This window comes from Carcharodon carcharias, chromosome 4 (assembly GCF_017639515.1).
Source record: "Carcharodon carcharias isolate sCarCar2 chromosome 4, sCarCar2.pri, whole genome shotgun sequence".
In the NCBI taxonomy this organism is placed as follows: domain Eukaryota; kingdom Metazoa; phylum Chordata; class Chondrichthyes; order Lamniformes; family Lamnidae; genus Carcharodon; species Carcharodon carcharias.
The window spans coordinates 166154173-166181085 of record NC_054470.1 but is presented as its reverse complement, the minus strand read 5'-3'; the positions used below and the strand labels follow the sequence as shown (position 1 = coordinate 166181085).

Below are 26913 nucleotides of genomic sequence, written 5' to 3'. Positions count from 1 at the left end.
ACTTCTCTGCATTTAATTTTTTTTTAATTCTTTCATGGGATGTGGGCTTCGCTGGCTGGGCCAGCATTTATTGCCCATCCCTAGGTGCCCTTGAGAAGGTGGTGGTGAGCTGCCACCTTGAACTTCTGCAGTCCATGTGGTGCCACTTGTCCGCCCAACCTAGAAGCCCGTTTACGTCCTCTTGAAATTCATCCCTATCTTCTTCACAGTTTGCAGTACTCCCAGGTTTTGTGTATTCCCCAACTTTTAAGATTATGCCCTGTACGACTACATCTGGGTCATTAATGGAAATTAGGAAAGGCAGAGGGCCTAACACCAACCCCTGGTGTATACCTTCCTGCAGTCCGAAAAACAACCATCACCATAACTTTTAATTTCCTGCCACTCAGCCAATTTTGTATCCATGATGATATTGTCCGTTTTATTCCATAAGCTCTAACTTTGCTGACAAGCCTACTATGTGTCATGTTATCAAATGCCTTTTGGAAGTCCATGTGCACCACATCAAACGCATTACCCTCATCAGCTCTTTCTGTTACCTCATCAAAAAATCAAGCAAGTTAATTGAATACAATTTGCCCTTTGCCCCAAATCCGTTTTGGCTTTCCTTAATTAGTCCAAATTTGTTGAAGTTACTGTTAATTTTATCCCTGATTTTTGTTTCTAAAAGCTTTTCCACCAGTGAGGTTACACTGACTGGCCTGTAGTTGCTGGGCTTATCCTTACACCCCTTCTTGAGCAATTTTCCAGTCCTTTGGCACCAACCCAAGGACGGTTGGAAGATCGTGGCCAGTGCCTTTGTAATTTCCATCCTTACTTCCCTCAGTTTCCTTGAATGGATCTCATCTGATTCTGGTGACTTATTGATGACAGTTGGGAGCCTGAATCATGGCTGATATTTCCTCTTTCTAATCTAAAAGGACTGAGATTTGTTGTTATGCTCTACTACCAGCTGAAGTATTAATCCCCTAGTCAGCATTACTTAGTGGACACTTGCATACCCTTTGTTAGATATGGACTTCAATAACCCGACACTATGACATTCCATGCTTTCTATCATGTTGCTTCCTGTGGTCACGGGCTGGGGGGGGAAGTGTTCTTTTTATAGCAGGCTACCTACTGATGACTGGAATGCTGAAAATTGCTGTACTTGGTTGTTACATCACAGTTTTTTTTTAAAACTGGCATCTTTTTTGAACTACAGCACTGAAAAAAAAATTGTGTTTTGTTTTACTTCAAAGCGGTTACAAAGCTAGTTACCAAAATTTTCTGCTTTTTCTAAAAAAATTATGCATGCGTTCAATTTTTGAGTCTCTTTGTGTTGTCACAGAAAAAAAACTTTATTCCTACCTTTATTCTTCAGATGTTCCAGGAGTAGGTCGCAACAGAGATCTCCCTCAAGACACAAAGACAGGTGTGATTCTAAGAGTCCTCATACAAAGCGTTCACGATCAAAAGACAGGCGCCGATCAAAAAGTTGTTCGCCATCAAGGTAAACACCTGTTATTGTTTAAAATTTAAGGAGCCAAACTTCCAATTTGCCCTTTCAGTCTTCAGTTTTAATATTCTTGGGTTAGGTGCCTAAACAGCACCTAACAAATGTGTCCTATCCAGAGATTGTCAGCTAGAACATCTCAGTGAGCATGTTAACAAGCACTAATGCTTTGCTACCGTCTTGCACCTGAATAACAGCTGACTTTCTTGTATGGTTTTTGAGGTAGTTCCACCTGACTTGGCCTGAAGATGGTGAACCAGTGTAAACTGTGTGCTGATGAGCACTATAAGCCTATACACTCAATTCCCCATCCAACATATTTCATAAGCAAACTCCCAAATCAAAACTGGCATTGCACCTATCAGACTTGAATGTTGATGCTATCTATCTTTAAAAAGGCTGGTATTACTAAGAACGGTCTTTATTTTTGCTTCTTTTTAATTAGAATGGTTTTATTGCCTGAGTACTTGTTGCAGAATGCTGTTGGTTCTTTATACTTAATGTTGCAAGCCATTTTCAGTACAGTGCCAACTTTGCATTTTGTGTTATGGCTTCTTTGGAGGATGCTGAGCAGAAACAGCTGTGAGATCCCTTGGCAACTTGTGAAGTCATTTGCCTGCATTCTCATGAGCCATTGGCAACTGTGTCCCTATCACAAGATAGGCAGCCCTCTACCCAGAATCTCAGAATTTTAATGGCACAGAAGGAGGCCATTCGGCTCATCGTGTCTGCACCGGTTCTCCAGATGAGCATTCTGACCTAGTGCCATTGCCCTGCCTTTTCCCTGTACCCTTGAACATTGTTTCTATTCAAATAATCATCCAATGCCCTCTTGAATGCCTTGATTGAACCTACCTCCACCACACTTCCAAGCAGTGCATTCCAGATCTGAACCACTAATGTGAAAAAGTTTTTTCTCACATCTGCTCCTTTAGCAAATCACTTTAAATCTGTGCCCTCTTGTTCATTATCCTTTCACGAGCGAGAACAGCTTCTCCCTATCTACTCTATCCAGCCTGCTCCTGATTTTGAACATCTCTATTAAATTTACTCTTAGCTGCCTTCTCTCCAAGGAGAACAGTCCCAACCTCTCCAATCTATCTTCGTAAGTGAAGTTTCACATACCTGGAACCATTCTTGTAAACCTCTTCTGCACTCTCTCCAATGTGTTCACATCCTTTCTATAATGTGGCGTCCAGAACTGTACATAATATTCCAGCTGAGGCCTAACGGGTGTCTTATATAAATTCATCATAACTTCCCTGCTCTTGTATTCTATGCCCTTATTAATAAAGCCCAGGATACTATATACTTTATTAGCTCCTATCTCCACCTGTCCTGCCACCTACAATGATCTATGCACATATGCACCCAAGTCTTTCTGCTCCTGAAACCCCCTTCAAAACTTCACCCCTTATTTTATATTGTTTGACCATGTTCTTCCTACCAAAATGCATCACCTCACTTATCCACATTGAAATTCATCTGCCACCTAACTGCCCACTCCAACTTAACTGAAGTTAAACTGACTGGTCTGTAATTGCTGGGCTTATCCTTACAACCTTTTTTGAATAAGTGCATAACGTTTGCAATTCTCCCGTCCTCTGGCACCACCCCTGAGTCTATGGAAGACTGCAAGATTATGACCAGTGCCCCTGCAATTTCTACTCTCACTTCCTTCAGTATCCTTGGATGCATCTCATCCAGTCCCAGTGCCTTGTCAATTTTAAGTACCGAGTGTGTATTCAACACTTCCTCCTTGTCAGTTTTGAACTTTTTTAGTGACAGAGTTTCCTTGACTGTCACTATGGCCTGGGTAGCATCTACCTCCTTGGTAAATACAGATGCAAAGTATTCATTTAATGCCTCAGCCATGGCCCCTTCGTCCAGGTGTAAATTCCCTTTTAGGTCCCTAATCGGCCCTACTCCTCTTACCGCCCTTTTCCTATTTAAATGTCTATAGAAGACTTTGGGATTTCCCTTTATCTTGGCTGCCAGCCTTTTCTCATAATCCCTCTTTGCTTCTCTAATATGCTTTTTCACCTCCCCTCTGAACCTTCTGTATTCCCCATGGTTCTCAATTGTATTTTCTACCTGACAGTTTTTCTTTTTTATCTTAATTTCATTCTCCTTTTTCATCCAGAGAGCTCTGGATTTGCTTGCCCTACCTTTCCCTTTCAATGGAGTTTACCTTGACTGTGCCCAAACCAATTCTTTTTTGAAGATAAACCATTGTTCAGCTACAGTTTTTCTTGCCAATCTTTCGTTCGAGTCTAGCTGTCACAGCTCCGTTCTTGCCCCATCAAAGTTGGCTCTCGTCCAGTTAATTATTCTTACTCTGGATTGCCAGTTCTCTTTTTCCATCATCTTCCTGAAATGTACAACACAATGATCACTGTCTCCTAAATGTTGCCCCACTGTCACTTGATCTATTTGGCCCACCTCATTTCCAAGAGTCTTTTCTTGTTGGATTGGACACATACTGCTGTAGAAAATTCTCCTGAACACAACCTAGGAACTTTTGCCCCTCCATCCTTTATACTACTGCTGCCCCAGTCTACATTCGGGTAATTGAAGTCCCCCATTATAACTACTCTATAGTGTTTGCATCTCTCTGTAATTTCCCTGCAGTTTTGTTCTTCTATGTCCTTCTCACTATTTGGTGACCTAAAGACTGTGCCAAGCAATGTAATTGCACCCGTTTTGTTCCTTAGCTCCAGTCAAATTGATTCTGTCCATGAAGCCTCTTTGACATCCTCTTTCTCCAACACTACAATGCTACAACCCCTAACCAATACAGCCACCCCTCCTCATTTCCTTCATTTCCTATCTTTTCTGAACACCACCTACCCAGGAATGTTTAACACCCAGTTCTGCCCTCCTTTGAGGGAGGTCTCTGTTATCGCCACATCATCATATTTCCACATGGCAATCTACGCCTGCAACCCCCCCTCCAGTTTTATTCACTGTACTCCATGCATTCACATACATGCATAATAACTCTGATTTAGATTTTGTTACCTTCTCCCTTACCCCAGCTTTACTTATTAACTTGCTATGCTCTATATGAGTGCTGTCTGTCCCTCCCAGTATTTGGTGCACCCTGGTATTCCTCGCTAATATTTTCTCTTGGTTCCAACACGCCTGCTGAGTTAGCTTAAAACCCTCCTATCAGTTCTAGCAAAACGCCCCGCAAAGAATTCAGTCCCAGCTCTGTTCAGGTGCAACCCATCTGGTTTGTACAGGTGCCATCTCCCCCAGATCCAGTATCCCAGGTATCTAAAGCCCTCCCTCCTTCACCATCTTTCCACTCCTTAACTGTAGAACTGTGCCATGTCACCTGGAATGAAATGAGAAGATTCAGTTAATTGATAATCTCCTATGCGTGTTCCACCTCTTATTTGGCATCATGACACAGTCCTTTTATCAGTTTCTTACAAGGCAGATTGCATGGGTGCCTCGATAGCTGTGCAGAGTTCTGCTGCCATTCCAGCAATGACACAGCAGCACAACCTTGTTCGCAGGGGACAGAACATTTAAATAAACATGAAGAATACCAACGCTCCGATCACAGCTTCTTACACACAGTAATTAAATTATAACCTTACCAAAATTCATTGAAAGGTATACAGATAAAATACTTGACCCATTACTTGCATAAAAATGAGATAGTTTCTCTCTTCTGCCATGGGGTTTTAATGCCTCCATAATGATACTGCAGGATCTAATTTTCTCCTGATCTTCCTATCCTAGTGCCCAAAAGGGGGCCTCCAGCAGTATCAGAAGTCTTTCTGCTCCACATACTTGAGTACTACAATGGTAATGTACAAGCACCAGTATTTGGTGAAGTGTAATGCACTTCTGATGCACACTGTCAACCCAAACAGTATCCACCATGGATTAGTGGTTCTCAAATGTTAATTGTACAAAGTACTTTTTTTAATATTTCAAGCATAAACACCTAGATGATCTCATTAATCAAGGCGGAAGCTATGACTAAATTTGTCTTTGCAATGTCTGAGTTAAAAGCCATAAATTCCGGGTGAAGGTGACTTGTTGATTAAAAATAAAAGCAAAGTTCTGGAAATAGACAAGCAGCATCTGCAAAGTTTTGACATTTTAGACCATAAGACATAGGAGCAGAAATTAGGCCATTCGGCTTATCGAATCTGCTCCGCCATTCAATCATGGCTGATAAGTTTCTCAACCCCATTGTCCCGCCTTTTCTCCGTAACCTTTGATCCCCTTACCAGTCAAGAACCTATCTATCTTAGTCTTAAATACACTCAATGACCTGGCCTCCACAGCTTTCTGTGGCAATGAATTCCATAGATTCACCACTCTCTGGCTAAATAAGTTTCTCCTCATCTCTGTTCTAAAAGGTCTTCCATTACTCTGAGGCTGTCTCTCCTACTAATGGAAACATCTTCCCCACGTCCACTCTATCCAGGCCTTTAATTATTCTGTAAGTTTCAATCAGATCCCCCCTCATCCTTCTAAACTCCATCGAGTATAGACCCAGAGTCCTCAAACGTTCCTCATATGTTAAGCCTTTCATTCCTGGGATCATTCTCGTGAATCTCCTCTGTACCCTCTCCAGGGCCAGCACATCCTTCCTGAGATACGGGGCCCAAAATTGCTCACAATATTCTAAATGTGGTCTGACCAGAGCCTTATAAAGCTTCAGCAGCACATCCCTGCTTTTATATTCTAGTCCTCTCAAAATAAATGCCAACATTGCATTTGCCTTCCTAACTACCGACTCAACCTGCAAGTTAACCTTAAGAGAATCCTGGACTAGGACTCCCAAGTCCCTTTGCACTCCAGATTTCTGAATTCTCTCCCCATTTAGAAAATAGTCTATGTCTCTATTCTTCCTACCAAAGTGCATGACCTCACACTTCCCCATGTTGTATTCCATCTGCCACTTCTTTGCCCATTCTCCTAACCTATCCAAATCCTCCTGCAGCCTCCCCACCTCCTCAATAGTACCTGTCCCTCCACCTATCTTTGTATCATCTGCAAACTTAGCCAGGATGTCCTCAGTTCCTTCATCTAGATCGTTAATGTATAAAGTGAAAAGTTGTGTTCCCAACACTGACCCCTGCGGAACTCCACTAGTCACCGGCCGCCATCCTGAGAAGGACCCCCTTATCCCCACTCTCTGCCTCCTGCCACACAGCCAATCATCTATCCATGCTAGTAGCTTGCCTCTAACACCATGGGCTCTTATCTTACTGAGCAGCCTCCTGTGCGGCACCTTGTCAAAGGCCTTCTGGAAGTCCAAGTAGATAACATCCATTGGCTGTCCTTTGTCTAACCTACTCGTTACCTCCTCAAAGAATTCTAACAGATTTGTCAGGCATAACCTCCCCTTGATGAAACCATGCTGACTTTGCTCGATTTTACCATGCACTTCCAAGTATTCTGAAATCTCATCCTTAATAATGGACTCTAAAATCTTACCAACCACCGAAGTCAGGCTAATTGGCCTGTAATTTCCCGTCTTTTGCTTCACTCCCTTCTTAAACAGGGGGGTTACATTAGTGATTTTCCAGTCCTCTGCGTCCCTCCCTGACTCCAGTGATTCCTGAAAGATCACCACTAACGCCTCCGCTATCTCTTCAGCTATCTCCTTCAGAATCCATCTGGTCCAGGTGATGTATCCACCTTCAGACCTTTCAGTTTTCCTAGCACCTTCTCCTTGATAATGGCCACCATACTCACCTCTGCCCCCCGACTCTCTTGAACTTTGGGGATGTCACTCATGTCTTCCACTGTAAAGACTGACGTAAAGTACCTATTCAGTTCCTCAGCCATTTCTTTGTTCCCCAATACTACTACTCCAGCGTCATTTTCTAGCGGCCCAATGTCCACTTTTGCCTCTCTCTTACCCTTTGTATATCTAAAAAACTCTTGCAATCTTCTTTTATATTACTGGCTAGTTTACCCTCATATTTAATCTTCTCCCTCCTTATTTCTTTTTTAGTTGTCCTCTGTTGGTCTTTGTAGGCTTCCCAATCCCCTGGTTTCCCACTGCTCTTCGCCGCATTGTATGCTTTCTCTTTAGCTTTTATGCTGTCCCTGACTTCCCTTGTCAGCCATGGTTGCCTCGTCCTCCCTTTAGTATGCTTCTTCCTAGGGATGAATTTTTGCTGTGTCTCCCAAATTACTCCCAGAAACTCCTGCCATTGCTGTTCATCTGTCTTTCCTGCTAGGTTCATCTCCCAATTAATTCTGGCCAGCTCCTCCCTCATGCCTCTGTAGTTGCCTTTATTCAACTGTAATACCGTTACATCTGATTCCAGCTTTTTCCTCTCAAATTGCAGGATAAATTCTATCATATTATGGTCACTTCCTCCTAAGGGTTCCTTCGCCTTAAGCTCCCTTATCAAATCTGTCTTATTACACATCGCTAAATCCCACAAATTCCTTTTCTTGGATCCACTACCAACCTGATTTTCCTTTTCCCACCTAATTCCATTATTAAAAAAAAACCCCCACTAGAGCTATACCTTGAGTGCCCTACCATCCATTCTTAATTAGCACATTCGTTTAGATAATATCACCAACTTTAACTTTAACACCTATGTGTTCTATTGTACTATTGTCGTTGACATCTTTTGATGATCTGCTTCTATCACTGCTTGTTTGTCCTTACAACCACCGCCCCCCCCCCCCCCCCCCCCCCCCCCGCCAGCTCTCTGTCTCTCTATCTCTCCACCCCCCACACACACACCTTAAACCAGCTTATATTTCAACTCTTTCTTGGACTCGAACTCAAGTTCTGTCGAAGGGTCATGAGGACTTGAAACGTCAACTCTTTTCTTCTCCGCCGATGCTGCCAGACCTGCTGAGTTTTTCCAGGTAATTCTGTTTTTGTTCTGATTTTCCCAGTCTACCTGCATATTGAAATCCCCCATGATCACTTGCCTTTCTTACACACCTTTTCTATCTCCTGGTGTATCTTGTGCCCCACATCCTGACTACTGTTCGGAGGCCTGTGTGTAACTCCCATTATGGTTTTTTCACCTTTGCGGTTCCTCAACTCTACCCACACAGATTCTACATCATCTGACCCTACATCATTTCTTGCTATCGAATTAATTTCATTTCTTACTAACAAAGCAATCCCACCCCCTCTGCCAACCTGCCTATCTTTTCGATAGGATGTATATCCTTGGACATTTAGCTCCCAGTCCTAATCCCCTTGCAGCCATGTCTCTGTAATGCCCACCACATCATACCTGCCAATTTCAATCTGCGCCACAAGCTCATTTACCTTATTTCGTGTACTGCGTGCATTCAGATACAACATCTTCAGTCCTGTATTTCCCGTCCCCTTTCTCATTGTCGTCCCTTTATCTGATGTGCTTGAAGTTAGATTCCTAGCCCTTTCCAAACACTCTCCTATTGTGTGTTCTGGGGACTTTAATAGCCTCTCCTGGGCTCTCCTTTCTTTTCAGTTTTTTCATAATTTTCCATGAAGTTGAATCCACCCCCCCACAAGCTAACCTGCTGCTTTGTTTCCCATTAGTCATACTTCTTGGAGTTTTACCCTTTCCACCCCCCCACCCCCTCACTTTCTAGTTTAAAGTCCTGTTGACCACCCTATTTACCCTTTTCGCTGGAACATTGGTCCCAGATCGGTTCAGGTGGAGACCGTCCCAACGGTACAGATCCCTCCTGTTCCAGTACTGATGCCAGTGCCCCACGAAATGGAACCCCTCTTTCCCGCACCACTCCTTTAGCCACATGTTTACTTCCTTTATACTCGCGTCCCTATGCCAATTTTCACGTGGCTCGGGTAGTAATCCGGAGATTATAACACTTGAGGACCTGTTCTTTAATTTAGGTCCTAGTTCCTGATAATCCCCAAACAGGTCCTCTTTCCTAGTCATTTTAAATTTGTATTCTTTATCAGAACTCAATGAATCTACTTTAGTCTCATTTTCTAAATCGAGCAGAGTTCACTGTTAAAGATTTCAGGTGCAACTGTGACAATTTCTTGTATTATTCAGTTGGAAGCAGAAAATCTGAGCAAGAACACTAATTTCTTTTACTTTTATGGTGATTGTCATTTAATGAGAGAAAATATAATAGAAGGCCTTTAGCAACTCACCAGTTTTGTGTAATTTTATCTGAGTGAAGCAATGGCATTATCTAGTTTTTTTCTGACAGCCTGGGTTAGAACCAAGTTGATGACTTGATTAAATAAGACCATTTCAATTCCTATTGTATTATATGAAACACATGATTTCAGATAATTATTTTCCTAGCTTTTAAATGCCACATGACTTTTTTTTAATTAAATTTTTTTTTCACTCTAAGGTGATGAAAACCAATAGAATCCTGGGCATTACCACGTTATTAGGGAGGCCAAGATTTTTTTCTCTGCCCAGTAATTTCTCCTCATCTGCAGATGTTGCCCCTCCTTTAAATATAGCTCCATGAGTAACATCATCCTCTGGTACTAGATCTAAATGGTCCTTGGTAAGCCTTGACAATAATTGTGGGCATGTTCTTCTATAATGGGGACATCGCATTTAAACAAATTTTTTCCTGCATTTGAACTTCCAACAATGGTTGCCGGATCGTGATCAGAAGTAAGAATTGTAACTTTGGTACGCGGAGGATAGTGGCACTACTGTTGCCCCAGCTGAGATCAGCACAGACCAGGGATCATCTTGGTCTGTTTCGCTAAATTATTGTTGGATAAATTCACTGAACATTGCAGGAACTTCTAGCTCCCTAAAAGATACAATGGTAGCTACAATTAAAGGCAATGCAGCCAGCCAGCCACTTTCTTAGAAACAAACCTTTGATCCAATGAATACAATGTTTATCTACCTTTTGCATGATTCCAGAGTTACTTTCTTGTGCTAGTAAATTGAGAAGATCATGGAAATAAATTTAAACATGAAAATGAATGGGCAGAGACCTCTGATCCATCAAGCCTGTCCCATCCAGACATATTGCAACCTCATGGGTTATTGACTGTACCCGACCTAATCATCTGGAAGAGGCAGAAAAACAGGAAATGCCTTAGGCAAATTTAGGAACATGTTTCTGTGATTTGCCAAAGCAATCAAGCAAACTCCAAGAGACTGATAACTCATTAGTCCCCTTTATTTCCAGTCAGCCCACTAACTACCTATTAGTTAACTTGAAGTGGCCTCAGGAGATTATCCAGCTCCCTTTTGAAGGCCTACAAGTAATCCATATTCATCACACCAGCAATTTGTTCCAGGAGTCAAAGACTTTTCTGTGAAAATAACTACTTCATAGCATCTAATCTAACTCTCCGTATTTATTTTATACTCATCTCAAAAATAATCTGTCCACTGGAAAGAATCTAATCCCTCATCATTTGAAAAAGCTCAATCAAATATCCTCCTATGCCTACATTTCTGTAATTAAATTAACCCTAATAGAATTAACTTCATCCATTTAGTTTATCGTCCCATAGAAACCTACTGATTCCCCATCACAGAATCTACCTCAAGAATGATTCCAATTCCAGACTTTTGTCTCCATTGACCTGCCTAGCAGAAATGCTTACCACTATTATTCCTGCAGTTTTTTTTGCTAGTTTGTATGTATCTCCCCTTGTCCTGCATTTATGATATAAGTCAAAATAGTTTTCAGATTAACCTTTTCCATTCAAATTAGTATCTTAACTACTATCTAAACTCCTTGCTCATTTGCCCCCTTTCTTGACTGAAGTGTTCAAATTTTTCTACCCTTCTTAAAGCTACAATATTAAATAGCAGCTTGTGGTCTTTCTCTGCATTTCTCCAAAACTTAATATTTATTTGCTTTGTCCCTTGGTAACCAGAACTGAATGTAGTACTAGGTGCACGTAAAGCATTATAGAACTTCAGCATTATAGCATCAGACTTAACAGGCCTAATGCTATGCGATAGGTGAACCATTGGGCCTCTGGAAGGATGAGTTAGGCAGGCTTTGTGATTTTGTTAGTTTGTTATTTTGTAATTCCCGATGTGAAGTTCAACTTTCTTGTTTATGTCACTGCATTGTACAAGTGATTAATTGTGTGAAATGCATTGAAATGTTTCAACAACCTGATGAACTGCTATATAAGTGCAAGCCTTTTAAGGTAAAAGCGGCCACAGTCATTCTACAATTGGGAAAAATTGGACCTTAATTTGTTTAAAAATCTTATCTCAGCTGTAAATAGGTATTACTTATTTTTTCTTAGTGTTCATTATTATAGTCAGTAATTTTCAATTAAAAACTATGGGTGAATTTAGATTAATGAAAACTTTGTTGTATCTTTGTAAATCTTCAAAATTAATATTTAAAAATTAAGTTGAACAAAACTGATGATAAATATAAATACACTGAAATTTCTATCTTTGAAGTGTACAGATTAAATTGTATCTTGCTAAAATATGCTTATTTCTGTGATTTACAAATTCTGTGCACACTAACAGGGAAAAGAAAGTGGAAAGTGACAGTAAAGTGAAAGAAGAAAACAAAGATGGAGATGGAGATTATGGGAAGAAGAAAGAAAAGAAGTCCAGCACTCCGCCAGGAAGAAACAGCTCATCTAGGAGATCCCGGAGTTCAAGCAAGTAGGGTATCAGATAAATTGGAGTATTTAATTATGTTCAGAAAATTAGATAAATGCTCCCACATATTTAGAATTGTTTTCAATTTGATGACCTAATGATTTTAAAAAAATAAAGAATTGAGTTGCCATAAGCAACATAGACATGTCAACCCAAGTGATGACAGTTGATTTTTCACACTTAATTTGACTTGTTACTGCTTGAAGTTTGATTTAAGATGTTTAATAGGATATAGAGGAAGTGCTTAATGGGATAACAGTACTCAAAATAGAAAAGTCACCTGGTCCAGATGGGATGCATCCCAGTTTGCAAAATAAAAGGTAGAAATTGCAACGGTTCTGACCACTGTCTTCTAATTCTCACTACATGTGGGAGTGATGCCAGAGGACTGGAGAATTGCAAATATTATATCTTTGATCAAAGGAAGGGAGTGAAGAAACTTTAGGGACAGTAACCCAGCACAACTTTAATTGACGCTGGCAAATTATGGAGTAATAATCAAAAGCTTGTATTTATTAAAGGCAAATAATTTTTCACTACTAACTTGATTGAGTTCTTTGAGAAAGTAACAGTGAAGGATGTTGAGGGTGGTGCGGTTGATGTATGTTTGACTTTCAAAAGACATTTGATAAAGCACCATAATAGACTTGTTAGTAAATTGGAACCTGTGGGATTAAAGGGACAGCAGCTGCTTGGATACACAATTGGCTAAGGGGCAGAAAGCAATGAGCAGTTGGGAATGGTTGTTTTTCAGACTAAAAGGTTTCCTTCTTTAAGGACCACTCTCATAAGGCTCTTTTTGATTATTATTAATTACCTGGGTTTTGGTTTTTAGATCATAATTTCAAAATTTGCAGGTGACTGGAAAATTGAAAATATAGTAGAAGTTGAGGATCTTTCAGGGAACATAGGCTGATGAAATGGGCAGGCACAAAGCAAATGAAAGTAAATGCAGAGAAGTGTAAAGTGATACATTTTGATAAGAAGAATGAGGCAGAGCAATGTAAGTTAAATGGTACAATTTTAAAGGAGGTGCAGGAACAGAGATGGACTGCATTGGTTCAAGAAGGCGGCTCACCACCCATGTTCTCAAGTGAAATTAGGGATGAGCAGCCAATGCTGGCACTTCCAGAGACTGTCACATTGCCAGTCATCTAATTGCCTGTTCCAAGCTCTTTGGAGAAACAATCCGTTTAATTCCGCATCTCTCCTCTTTCCCCGTAGCCCTAAAAATGTTCCTTGTTCAAGTATTGATCCAATTCCCTTTTGAAGGCTGAATCTCTTGCACCAGCCTTTCAGGCAGTCCATCCCATATCAACAATCCACTGCATAAAAATGTTGCTTCATGTGATCAAATGAAAGAATTTTTTTAAAAAAAGAGACCCCTGGAGGTGTATATGAAAGGTTATTGGGGATAGGCGGAGATGTGTAGTTGAAGCTACAGTCAGATCAGCCATGATCTTTTTGAATGGTGGAGCAGGCTCGAGGGGGTGAGTGGCCTACTCCTCTTAATTTGTATATTTGTGTACAGATCTCTGAAGTGGAATAACAAGAAATCAACACCATCCAGGACAAAGCCACTTTAATTGGCATTCCACCCACAACACACAGTGGCAGTAGTGTCTACCAACAATAAGAAACACTGTAATAATTTGCCAAGCCTCCTTTGACAGCACCTTTCAAACCCAACCCAACCCTGACCTCTCCAACCAAAGAACAATGGCAGAGGCACAAGGGAACATCACCACCAGCAAGCTCCCCTCCAAGTCGTACACAATCCTGACTTGGAGCGATATCGCTGTTCCTTCACTGTCATTGGGTCAAAATCCAGGAACCCCTTTCTTGTGAATGTATTTATATGCATGGGCCGCAGGTTAAGGAAGGTGGCTCACCAACTGCTCAAGGAGAATTAGGTTTGGGCAATATTACCAGTGATGCTCACATCCCGTGAATGATGTTTTTTAAGTTGAGAAGGCTGTTAAAGCATAAGGGAACCTGGGCTTTATAAATAAGAGACATAGAGTACAAAAGCTAGGAAGTTATGGTGAACCTGTATAAAACAGAAGTTTGGCCTCAACTGCAGTATTGTCCTGTTCTGGGCACCACACTTTAAGAATGATGTCAAGTCCTTCGAGAGGATAAAGAAACAATTTATTAGAATAAAACCAGGGATCGGGAGCTTCGGTTTTGTGGAAAGACTGCGGATGGTGGAGCTGTTGTCCTTAGAGCCGAGAAGTTGAAGAGAAAATGTGATAGAGATGCACAAAACCATGGATGATTTTGATAGAGTAAATAAGGAGAAACTGTATCCAGCGGCAGAAGGATCAGTAACTAAAGGACGCAAATTTCAATAGTTGGCAAAAGAGTCAAAGGCAAAATGAAGCAATGTTTTTGTGCAGTGGATTGTTGATACGGTTTGGACTGCATGAAAGGCTGGTGTAAGAGATTCAGTTACAGCCTTCAAAAGGGAATTGGATCAATACTTGAAGAAGGAACATTTGCAGGGCTAGTGGGAAAGAGGAGAAATGCGGAATTAATTGGATTGTTTCTCCTAGGAGCTTGGAACAGGCACTTAGATGACTGGTTATATGGATGCCTGTCAGTTGAGTTGATTTATTGCTGCTTTACAACTGGCTATGTTTTTAGGGCTGTATTTCACTTGACATCGCTTGTCTCTGCTTAATTGTTTTCTGTTATTTATTAATCATATACACTGCTGATGTTTGGATTCTAAGGTTAAATGTGGGCCAGAATTATTTATTACTTAAATTCATTCACCACTGATAGGGAGCAATTTTCAATCAAAGTTCTAGAAGGACTCAATGCACTCCCAGAGTAGGTCCATCTGGGGGAGGAAAAAAACTGCCATAATTGCTTGTTGACCACATTCAGGCTTTGATGACAGTTGTAACGATATCCATGTTCCCAACATTCTAGTCTCTTGCTTGAAGAAAACTCAAGAAATACAAGGCACTTTTGAGAGTCTAGAAATTCGATCACACCTGAAAACTGGCAGGTGGTGTTCAAAGCATGCAGTGCATTCACATGATCACAGGCAGTGTGTTAAATTTGTGCTGGATCTCAGAATGAGCCAGATGTGCAGCCTATATTACTTACCTAAGTACTGCACTGGAATTTCAGCCCAGTTCACTGTTATGACCTTTTGGAAGGGACAGAAATTGGGCATCCCTGAGGCCATTTGTTTCTTATGGACTTTTAGAACTTAACATACAAGAAAGATGGATTTGCATTTATATAGCACCTTTTACATGGAAACTTCTCAAAGCACTTAATTTTACAATAAATTACTTGAAATATCCAGTCTTGAATGAGCTACAATTTTCTCCAATTAAACATTGAAAAGACGAATGCCATTGTCTTCAGCCGCCACCACACATTTGCCATCTATACATCCCTCTCCCAGACCACTGAATCAGGCTGTATTAGCCTGTCTGAAATCTTGGCATCCTATTGAGCCAAGTTTCAGACCCCATATCTTCTACACTACAAAGCTTGCCTACTTCCAACTCTTTAACATCATCCATCTCTGCCTCTAACTGCACTCATTTGCTTCTAAAAACCTTATCCATGCAGTTGTCACCTCCACACTATATCATTCTAGTGTTGTCCTGGCAGACCACCCACCCTTCACCCATCATATGTTTCAGCTTATTCAAAATTTTGCAGTTTTTATCCAATCCTGTACCAAGTCTTGCAAATCCATCATTCCTCTCCTCCCTGATCCACATTGGTACCCAATCAACCAACATCGCAAATTTAAAATTCCTCACCCTTTTGTTCAAATCCCTCATGGCCTCACCCTTCCCTATCTCTGTAATCTTCTCCGCTCTACAACACCCCCAAATTCTTCATTCCTCTGACTCCGGCCTCTTGTGTATCCCTCCTTCAACCCCACCATTGGTTATTGTACCTTCAGCTGCCAGGAACCCAATCTCTAGAATTCTCCTCATTTAAGATCCTCTTTAAATCCCATCTCCTCTGTTAAATGTGTTATATAAATGCAAATTTTTGTTATTTGAAGAAATATGACAACCAGTTAATACAGTAAGATATCAAAAACAACTGGGTGAATGACCAGTTATTTTGTTTTTGGTGGTGTTGGTTAAGAAAGGAATCCCTCTTTTTTGAATTTTTAATGCATAGTTGTTTCATCTAATGGACTGCGCTTCTAGAAGAATGGCACTCCCTCAATGCACTGAAGTTCCAGTCTAATTTATGCACTCGAGTCTGGAACTCAGACTTGAACCCACATCCTTCTGGCCCAGGTGATGCTGCCACTAAGATGACAGCAGGGATTATTTATTGTCATCCAATGTCCTTTTCTACCAGTTGTTGTGAACATGTTGTGAAATTATGGTAATTATATTTACAGAGAAAAATATCGAAAGAAAAGCAGGAGTTTATCAAGAAAAAGATCCAAGTCACCAAGGAAGAGGTCCAGGTCTCCGAGAAGGAGGTCCCGGACACCAAAGAGGAGGTCCAAGTCGCCGAGGAGGAGGTCCAGGTCACCAAGGAGGAGGTCCAGGTCGCCGAGGAGGAGGTCCAGGTCGCCGAGGAGGAGGTCCAGATCACCGAGGAGGAGGTCCAGGTCGCCGAGGAGGAGGTCCAGGTCACCGAGGAGGAGGTCCAGGTCTCCGAGAAGGAAGTCCAGGTCACCGAGGAGGAGGGTTTCCAGATCGCCGAGGAGGAGATCCAGGTCACCAAGGAGGAGGTCCAGGTCACCGAGAATACGGCCAAGGACACCAAAAAGAAAGTTTTCCAGATCTCCATCTCCAAGAAGGTGACTTTACATAAATTTCTATATATAACTAAATTTATTTTGGACCTACAAAGATACCTGCATTTATATAATCTTTTTTAACATCAAACAGCCTAAGTACACTTAAGTTCCCAAGCTTTGAACTGTCATACCTCTGCTCCCTGGACCTCATCCCACATCCCTTCATCCTTCCTGCACTCTTACGCACCTTCAGTTGACTACTCAAATCTGCCTCTTTGACTGTACCTTCAGTCATCTCCCTAACAGTTCTCTGTTGCTCTGTGTCTTTTCTTTCTCTTTCTGTTTCTATCAAATGCTTTGGGGTACTTGGCTACAATTAAATTAGTACATTGGCAAGCTATTGTTCCATGCTTTGATGAGTGTATGGCAGCTTGAGTTACAGGTAATTTTGCCTGCTGACTCTAATTTACAATGGACAGTGCTAACTCCCACCCAATGCCAACAGAATGCCATGATGGCTGGTGGGAGTGGGAAATGGCAATAGGCCACCAACAGGGACCCCCAGGAAGGAGGGATTGAATGTTTGTAGAAGCAGCCCACTTGATTGACACCCTGTCCACAAACATTCACTCCCTCCACCACCGATGTACAGTAGCAGCAGTGTGTACCATCTACAACACGCACTGCAGGAACTCACCAATGCTCCTTAGACTGCACCTTCCAAACCCACAACTGCTGCCATTTAGAAGGACAAGAGCGGGAGATGCATGGGAATGCCACCACCTGGAAGTTTCCTTCCAAACCCTTCACCATCCTGATTTGGAAACATATCGTAGTTTCTTCACTGTAACTGGGTCAAAATCCTGGAACTCTCTACCTAACTGCACTGTAGGTGTACCATTGCAGTGGTTCAAGAAGGCAGTTCACCACTTTCTCAAGGGCAATTAGGGATGAGTAACAAATACTGGCCTAGCCAGTGACACCCACATCCCATGAATGAATAAAAAAAGGTCCCCATCAAGGTACATGCAAAGAGGGAGGGACCATGGTGATTGTATGCGCTGGCAGGGAAACGGACGTTTTGAGGCTGGCAAAACCCAAGGAGTCCTTGTCAGGCTCAAAGGAACAGTCCTGCTCTTCCAGGCCCATAAGGACACAAAAAAAAGTTAAAATTAACTTACCTCAGCCTCTCCTCGCGTTTGATCTTGTGTATCTCCAGCTTTTGCTGACAGCTTTTGGGCTTGACCTTGCAGCTGCTAAAACTTGGAAGTTAAAATGGCAAAGCACAAACTCAGCTTGTGATGCCAAGCCACCATTTTATCCAATTGTAGTAGGGTTCCTGCCATTTGGGCAGGACTCCTGACTCTAAAATAGAGGCTTCCTTTACATTTCACACAGACTTCAGTCTAAAAAATTTTCAGTTTATTATTCCAGCCCCCCTCTGTGGTACAGTTGCAATATTTTGGGAAAATAAAAACAAATCGTGAGAATCCAGATGACTGTTCACCTTCATGGTGTTACTGTTTGTGCGATAGAGATGATTAGGAAGGCTCAGCCTCTCCACTTCGTAGCGCTGCCACAAAGGTTTTGTGATACAGTCTGGTGAGACCACTCCTGAGACCCGATGATCACAATAGCATTGATGCCTTTTTCTCGCCATCATCTATGGTGATTTTGATAGCTGCTTTTGTTCTCCCTCTGAGTATAAAAGTGCTTTCTGCTCATTGTTTACCCCAGCAGCATAGTCAAAGTTGAAAATAAGCTTTTGTTGTGCTAACAGAAACCTACTTCAAGATCGTATTTCATTGCGAAATTGGATTTGTCCTCAATCCTTACGCATGCACTTTTCAGAAGTATCATTTTAGAATCGTTATCCAGTGTGGATTGAAGTGATATATGGAATTGGTAATTTTGAAGCAGAAACATATACCAGTTAATATTTTCCCTCTTGAGAGGGCTAAATTTAGCATGCATTCTATATATAAGGTGGGATGCAAGGGGCATTGGCAAGCACCATTAAATTCAGCTCCTTAAGTTTGCAGAACCTCTGAAGAGTTTAACAGATAATTATGCAAATTTAAAACTCATGGGATTGGGGGTAATATCTGTGCTCATTTAATTCTGCCTCTTGTATATCCCCAGTTGTAATTGTATTCAGCATTGGCGGCCTTGCTTTCAGTTGCCTAGGCCCCCCTCCCTGCACCTCTCCATGTCTCTACTTCGCTCTCCTCTTTTAAGGCATTTCTTAAAATCTACTTCTGACCAAGCTTTTGATCATCTTACTTAATATCTCCTTATGTGGCTCTGTGACATATTTTGCTTTATAATACTGTGAGGCACCTTGGGATGTTTCATTACATTAAAGGAGCTGCGCAAATATTTGTTACATTCAAGACAGATTATTAGATTTTTGGATACTGAAGAAATTAAGGGATGTGGGGATAGGGTGGGGAGGGGAGTTGAGGTAGAAGATTAGCCTTTATCGTATTGATTGGCTTGAACGGCTGAATGACCTAAATCTTTCTCCTATTATGTTCTTAAGTGAATGTGTAAAGATTAATGGATACAAATTACTGGGTATTAAGATGCAATTTGTGAGAGATTAAGTTCTATTAGTATTCAAACTACCATTGATTACCTAATTAATTTCTTCAACTGGCTATGGGATAAGTACATATGTACCTACATTAATTTTTATAGTTTAAAATGCACAATATGACTAAACCAAACTGTCCTTTTAATATATTTTATACAGTAATTTAAAAATATTTATCTTGTTGATATCTGTACAATTCCTACAGGAAATTGGTGCAACACCATGCTCTTTGGAAAAGAGTGGTGGAGTTGCCCTCTGTCTGCCCAATATTTATCCTTCAGCCAACTTTGCTAAAACAGATTATCTGGTCATTATCACATTTATGTCTGTGGGAGCCTGCTGTATGCAGATTGACATTTCCTATATTGCGACAGTAACTCTTCAAAATTACTACCATTTCTCCGTAAGCTTACAAATTCTTTCTCTTCAGATAACAGTCTAATTCTAAAAAAGGACTATGAAGTCTAGAAAAGAAATTGCATTTACATAGCAGCTTTCATGAGCCTCATGACATCTTAAAAGCACTTTATGGAGAATGACGCTAAGTGAATTGCTCATTCAGAGAGCTGGTGCATACTTGATGGGCTGAATGGCTTCCTTCTGCACTGTAACAATTCAGTGATTTTTTTTTTCCCCTCCTCTCCCTCGCTTTCACTTTTTTCTTTATTTCTCTCCTTTCCCTCTTGTTGTCTTGCTTATTTTTTCCTTTCCTTCCCCTCTTTGTCTTGCAAAATTCCAGGAACCCTGCCAATTGAATATTAATATGATCATTGTATGTTTAGATATTTGGCTGTCCATTATTTTTGTACACTGTGTAAATGTTGCCTTTTTGTCAGAAATAAGAAAGAGAAAAGAAAAGACAAAGACAGAGGACACAGCAGAGATAGAGTTGAGAACAGAGAAAATTCAAGCAGCCAGAGCCAGGATAAGAACAAACGGGATCATTCTACCTCCAAGAAGAAGAAAGACAAGGAAAAAGATGGCAAAATCAAGCTGGATAAAACAGATATCAAGGTGCAATTTAATGAAGGAATTGCTGGAAATTAAGTTGTGCCATAACTCGTATTTTATTTTAAGAGCAGCTTTAAAGTATTTAAGAAATACAGGTGGTTATTGTGGGTATGGATAAAAATAAAACACATTCACTAATGAGAAGCAGGTTTCCTAAACTTAGCAAGCAGAAATAAATGGAATCCCCTTACATGAATATGTATATAGGTGGTTAGAAATTCAATATGCACACACATTCCAATAATACTGAAGACTTGTGCTCCAGAACTTGCTGCACCCCTAGCCAAGCTGTTCCAGTACAGCTATAATACTGGCATTTACCCAGCTATGTGAAAAATTGCTCAGGCACGTCCTGTACTCAAAAAAGCAGGACAAATCCAACCCAGCCAATTAGTGCCCCATCAGTCTACCCTCAATCATCAGTAAAGTAATGGAAGGGGTCATCAACAGTGCTATCAAGCAGTACATGCTTATCAATAACCTGCTCACTGATGCCCAGTTTGGGTTCTGCCAGGGCCACTCAACTCCTGACCTCGTCACAGCCTTGGTTCAAACATGGACAAAAGAGCTGAACTCCCGAGGTGAGGTGAGAGTGATTATCTTTGACATCAAGGCAGCATTCGACTGAGTGTGGCATCAAGGAGCCCTTGCAAAACTGGAGTCACTGGGAATCACAGGAAAATCTCTCCACCAGTTGGAGTCATACCTAGCACAAAGGAAGATGGTTGTGGTTGTTGGAGGTCAGTCATCTCAGCTCCAGGACATCACTGCAGAAGTTCCTCAGGGTAGTGTCCTCAGCCCAGCCATCTTCAGCTGCTTCATCAATGACCTTCCTTCAATCGTAAAGTCAGAAGTGGGGATGTTCGCTGATGATTGCACAATGTTCAGCACCATTTGCGACTCCTCAGATACTGAAGCAGTCCATGTCCAAATGCAGCAAAACCTGGACAATATCTAGGCTTGGGCTGACATATGTCAAGTAACATTTGCGCCAGGCAATGACCATCTCCAACAAGAGAGAATCTAACCATCACCTCTTGACATTCAATTGAAGACTTGTGAACCAGAACTTGCTGCACCCCTAGCCAAGTCTGGAACACATTCAATTGCATTACCATCACTGAATACTCCACTATCAACATACTGGGGGTTACCATTGACCCGAAGCTGAACTAGACTAGCCATATAAATAATGAGGCTACAAGAGCAGTTAAGAGGTTAGGAATCCTGCGACAAGTAACTTACCTCCTGACTCTCCACTTGCCTGGATGAGTACAGCTCCAACAACACTCAAGAAGCTTGACACCCTCCAGGACAAAGCTGCCCGCTTGTTAGGCACCACATCCACAAACATTCACTCCCTCCACCACCGACACACAGTAGCAAGAGTGTGTACAAGATGCACTGCAGGAATTCACCAATGCTTCTTAGACAGCACCTTCCAAACCCACGATTTCTACCAGCTAGAAGGGCAAGGACAGCAGATAGATGGGAACACCACCACCTGGAAGTTCCCCTCTAAGTCACTCACCGTCCTGACTTGGAAATATATTACCGTTCCTTCACTGTTGCTGGGTCAAAATCCTGGAACTCCCTAACAGCACTGGTACCTATACCATATGGACTGCAACGTTCAAGAAGGCAGCTCATCACCTAGGGATGGTCAATAAATGATGGCCCAGCCAGCAAAGCCTGCAGCCCATGAATGAATAATTTTAAAATAGTGCTGTTGTAAAATAACCTTAAAATACAATGCAGCCCAAATTGGAATCAAAGTTGATCTGTTAAACTGAGTCAGATTTCTATTCTTATCCTGGCTAGTTGGGTTTTGAGATGTAACACAGAAATAATGCAAGGTCTGCAAAATAATGACACAGGAACAGCCAGTTTACTCCATAGTGTAGTTTTGAAGACTTTCTTCACCAGTCACAAAGGCAGTCACAATGTATCAACTGACTGACATCCCCAATAATTCTCTTCTGTTACGCTCACTGCAATTTGTTGTTTGAATGCTGCAATTTTACAAAAGTTCCAGAGACAGTAAAAAAAATGCCAATTTCTGAGCTGGTCTGGGAAATTACAAACCATTTGCCCTACCTATTATGGATATTCTGTTTATACAACTGGTGTGAATATTGTTTTATATTTGTTTAGTTTAATTATGAACTGTTATCAAGATTGTAAAGCATGTTACCTCTTCAGAATTACCTTTCATCTCTCCAGAACTGACACAACGTCGTATTGAGAGAGGCTTTAGTTTTAGACAACTTTGCATTAAAAAGGCCCTCTGACTGCTTCAAATTGTGTATCACAGGCGATAAGTATAATCCTAATATTGTGAAGCACCCGAATAGACCCGATAGTTAGAAATAGCATGAAGTAAGATCATCTTTGCTTGCCATGTTATCATACCATTTTGTTTTGTTACATTGGGATCTGTGGACTTTTTTTTTACCCAGTTAAATCTGACAGAAGCACCTGATAAGTTATTGATAAGTTTTCTCCATTCATGAAACTACTTTTAATACCATGGGTGTGAATAACCAAACTGGCCAGCTAATTCCCACTGGAACAGAATACTAAAATGAGTGACATCCCCAAGACACTGCCATGTTCTTAGTAGTTGACATGTAGTATTATTGGTAGATCCCTGAGAGCAGGCTATCTGCCACCTCTGTCGGCCACAGGTACTGCAATGTGCGAGGAAACTGGGGAGAAAATAGAGAGATTGATAGTATCATAAAAAAATTTATGAAGCAGTGCCTATTTGAACTTGCATATGCTGACTTTAAACAAGCCTTTTTTTAGTTTGCTTCCATAAATTGTAAATCAGGATTTGACCAACAGCTAGCTTGAATGGTGGTGGATCACCAAAACAGGAGCTAAGGAGTTTAAAGAATAAACTATCTACCTGTAACTGTATGTCAAGTTACATAGATTCTTGGGCCACTGTTCAGTGATCGACTCTTCAGTGAGGTTCTGGTGCAGGCCCACGCTATGTTCGTTTGGATGACTGACTTGAAGGCATTTGACATCATTGCTCAATAATGAGAACTAGTGGGTATAAAGGAGTGGCTTATGAAGAGACTCAACTTCATACAGCATTTACATTTGTGTTGATGAGCTCTGTTTACATCTGTGTCAACTATTCTAAAATAGTTGTGATGGAACCATCGTTGGATTTTTACAGAATAGAAGGAGACCATTCAGCCCAGTAAAAGCAATGGAATTTCACTGGATAATGAAAGAGCTGTCCAATTCGTTCTATGTCTACCCTTTTGAACTTAAATATAAGTCATACTTTTTTTTAGGTAAATATCATGTTATGATAGCGTATGCTAACTTACTTTATTTAGATTACTATTATCAGTCATGTTTTTTGTGGGGTTTTTAATGGATATTTATTATTTTTCAGATCGAAGGTGACTGCAATAATGAACAAGCGTATAATAATGATAAAAATAAAGAAAACACTGAAACCAGTAGTGAAGTCTTGGTCAATGTTAAAGAAAATGGTGACCATAACATAGTTCACCAAAACACAGAAGAAGAAAAGAAGTCTGAAAATACCCCTTTAGTTAATGCTGAAGAGGAAAACGGAGAAAAAACAGACACATTATCTACAGACTTAAATGATAAGCAGAACAAGTCTGTACCTTCAGCTGAGGTAGAATGTCCTTAGCAGTTTGACCTAATTATACATCTGTGTGGCATTATCTTTGATGGATCCCACAATTGGGTGCTTCATCAATCTTTTAAAGCTGATGATGGAAGAAATCTGTAACGAAAAACTTAACTGCGTTCGTGCATGAACCAGTGAGCATAGAATGAATGAATGGATGGATGAGTAATGTCACTCAGACTGAAAATGACAAAGTAGTGCCTTTGTCATAAAAGGATTTGTAAATATATGTACTACTTTGTTTAAACTCTCACAAAACACACATTTGCCTTCACAGAATGTTGTTAAGTCTGTAAGTTGCCAGTACATTATTTTGCTAGTGTTAATGAGGGGAGGGAACAGTGTCATGCTTAAATAACAATTTCTTCATCTAGAGTTTTTTTTCCACTCCTTGCAGTTGTAGACTTGGCCATTTGCAGATGTATTGATACAGACAGATGAAATATAGAAAAATACACAGTTGGATAGAATAAGATTTTATTGCAGAGTGCAAGTTTTCCAGGAGAAATAAAATTAATGATTCCAAACTCTGAATTTTTCTATTTGTACGATATAGCTTTGGCAAGTAAATGAAATCAAGCACTCTTATGTATATGCATCACAGATAGGAAGAGGTTTGTGATTTGATAAGTAATGATGTTACAGTGGTACCAGTGCTTTCACTGAAATTATAGAGTTACTATTCAATTTATTCACGATGGCTTTTTAATTACTTTAGAAGATTGGCTTATTTGCTTTGATTTAAGATGTTAAGATTTAACAGAATGAATCAGATTCTAGTGTTGCTATAAATCACTTTATTACTGAAAGCTTTAAACTATGGTCACGTTTGTTGTTATTTTTGTGTGTGGGCTGTCATGCACTGGAATCTTACTGATTACAGATAAACTAATGAGTTTGTGAACAAAGATTCCAAAACTAGACGTGAGGATGTGACTCATTATTAGCTAAGCAGACAGAGCTCCTGCAATGACTTTAGTGAGGTAAATGCATCATTTAGTGATGCCAAGCTATAATGATCTGGAAGATCCAATATCAGTTTATGCAGAATTAGCTGAAATGGCGGTTGGGTTTGACAGCTTCTAAGCTGTGGAATAGGAAGGGGAACAAGCAGGCAGAGCTTCTGGTTTTAAATACTATCAGTGATCCTTGCAAGAAATTGAGCAGGTGCAAATTGTAAATGAGGATAAGGTTCAACTTGGCAGCTCATAAGTCTACAATTGCTGACGCTCATGGAAGCTCATGCGTAAGGATTGGCTACAACAAGTATAGAGGCTACATGAGTTAGAGTACTGGAGGACTCTTGGTGTCTGAACTATACCTTGCATGACCCACCACGTTAAGAAGAGAGATAAAAATCGAACAGATAAAATAAGCAGTGGTGTAATCTAATTCTACATTTTAACCCAATATATTTAACAAAGCAATATAGTGTTGTAGTATAGCAAGAAAGCATTATCTCAACCTCTGAATTTTTAGGCAAAAGCACTGTAACATAGTGAAAAACATTTATATATAGTTAATGGAACACTTCCTGAAAATATTACTCGCTCTTCTACTTATGTAATTTTCAGTGGCAGTTGACTGTTTTGCTCTAATAATAGGGGCGCGGGGGCTGGGGGAGGATCAAGCTTGCCCTATTTTATGGCCCAGTACAGTGCAACTGATAAACAATCTGCTCTAAGGCCATAATTTGTCTAGGTCATAATAATGTAATTCTAAACTATTGCTGGATTTATTTGACTGAGTAGGAATCTGCTAACATCTTTTCCATAATTGACTGCTTTCCTGCCAAAGAAAATGGAGAATTGAACTCTTATTTCAGAAGCTAAGACCTATAATTGAGTCCAAGTACTGTACCATGATATACTATACTTATCAATACAAGAGTAAGTCTTGTTAAACTTAACACACTACCATTCATAGTTCAAATAACCTTTTCCTCTCATTTCTACAGAATGCCACAGGGCACATTATTTCTTCGTTGATCTAACAATACAGAAGTTAATAATGTCTGTTTTCTTTTGCCAATGGTTCATGTCTGTTAAATAAGCTCCATTTATTGCATACTGCTTACATTTTGAAGGTGCGTTGTGTTAGGAGGGTGAGGTATTTACTGACATTTTGGAATATTTAGCACGTGTAAGGCTCTGACAGTCTGCAAAGATGCTATTTGTACATTGTGTTAAACTGTGAAGTGCAATTTTCTATTAAAAGTTTATAGTACAAGAAGAACCATAATACAAAACTTGCAAATTGGCTAGTTGCTAATTACAGTCTATTTCAGAAAATGCAACTGAATTCATCTTTGTGGCACTAAAGATTGTTGTGTGATATCCATTTTACAAATAGTCACGGATTGCTGTGATTATTTAGTCCAACTGTTCCCTTTTAATCGTTATAAAATTAATAACTATAGTTAAACTATTAATAAAAGGACAATTGGTTGAACAGCTCTTGTTTTCCCTCTTACAACATGGCTTAATTTGATTACTGTACTTGTAATGTCTTTGGAATCATGTTTTTAATGATATTGGTTAAGGAAATATCTTTTGGGAAAGATGGGAACTGTGACAAAACAAAGCATTATTGTCCAATGGTTTATTTCTTGAATTATTTATTTCTGATCAGACAAAATTAAGCTTGATTACTGTTAGTGATTGCTGCAAACTGTAGAGGATATATACATATATATGGTTGTGTGTATGTGTATATATTATATTATTGTTACAACCAGGTGAAAAGGGGTTGAAGGACTCCCCTCTTTTCCCTTTCCTCATTTGACCACAACAG

General features: G+C 40.4%; 1 protein-coding gene across 4 annotated transcripts in view; it reads left to right on the top strand.

Annotated features, from left to right (window-relative positions):
* Positions 1-26698, top strand: part of srek1 (splicing regulatory glutamine/lysine-rich protein 1) — a 68164-nt gene extending 41466 nt beyond the window's left edge. For all 4 annotated transcript variants that reach the window (XM_041185994.1, XM_041185995.1, XM_041185997.1 and 1 more), the window contains 5 exons: positions 1364-1492; positions 11953-12093; positions 16484-16891; positions 20264-20441; positions 23854-26698. In XM_041185994.1, coding sequence (XP_041041928.1) covers positions 1364-1492; positions 11953-12093; positions 16484-16891; positions 20264-20441; positions 23854-24120 — 1123 coding nt within the window. In that variant the 3' untranslated portion in view covers positions 24121-26698. The remainder of the gene's footprint in view (positions 1-1363; positions 1493-11952; positions 12094-16483; positions 16892-20263; positions 20442-23853) is intronic.
* Positions 26699-26913: the final 215 nt, after the last annotated feature.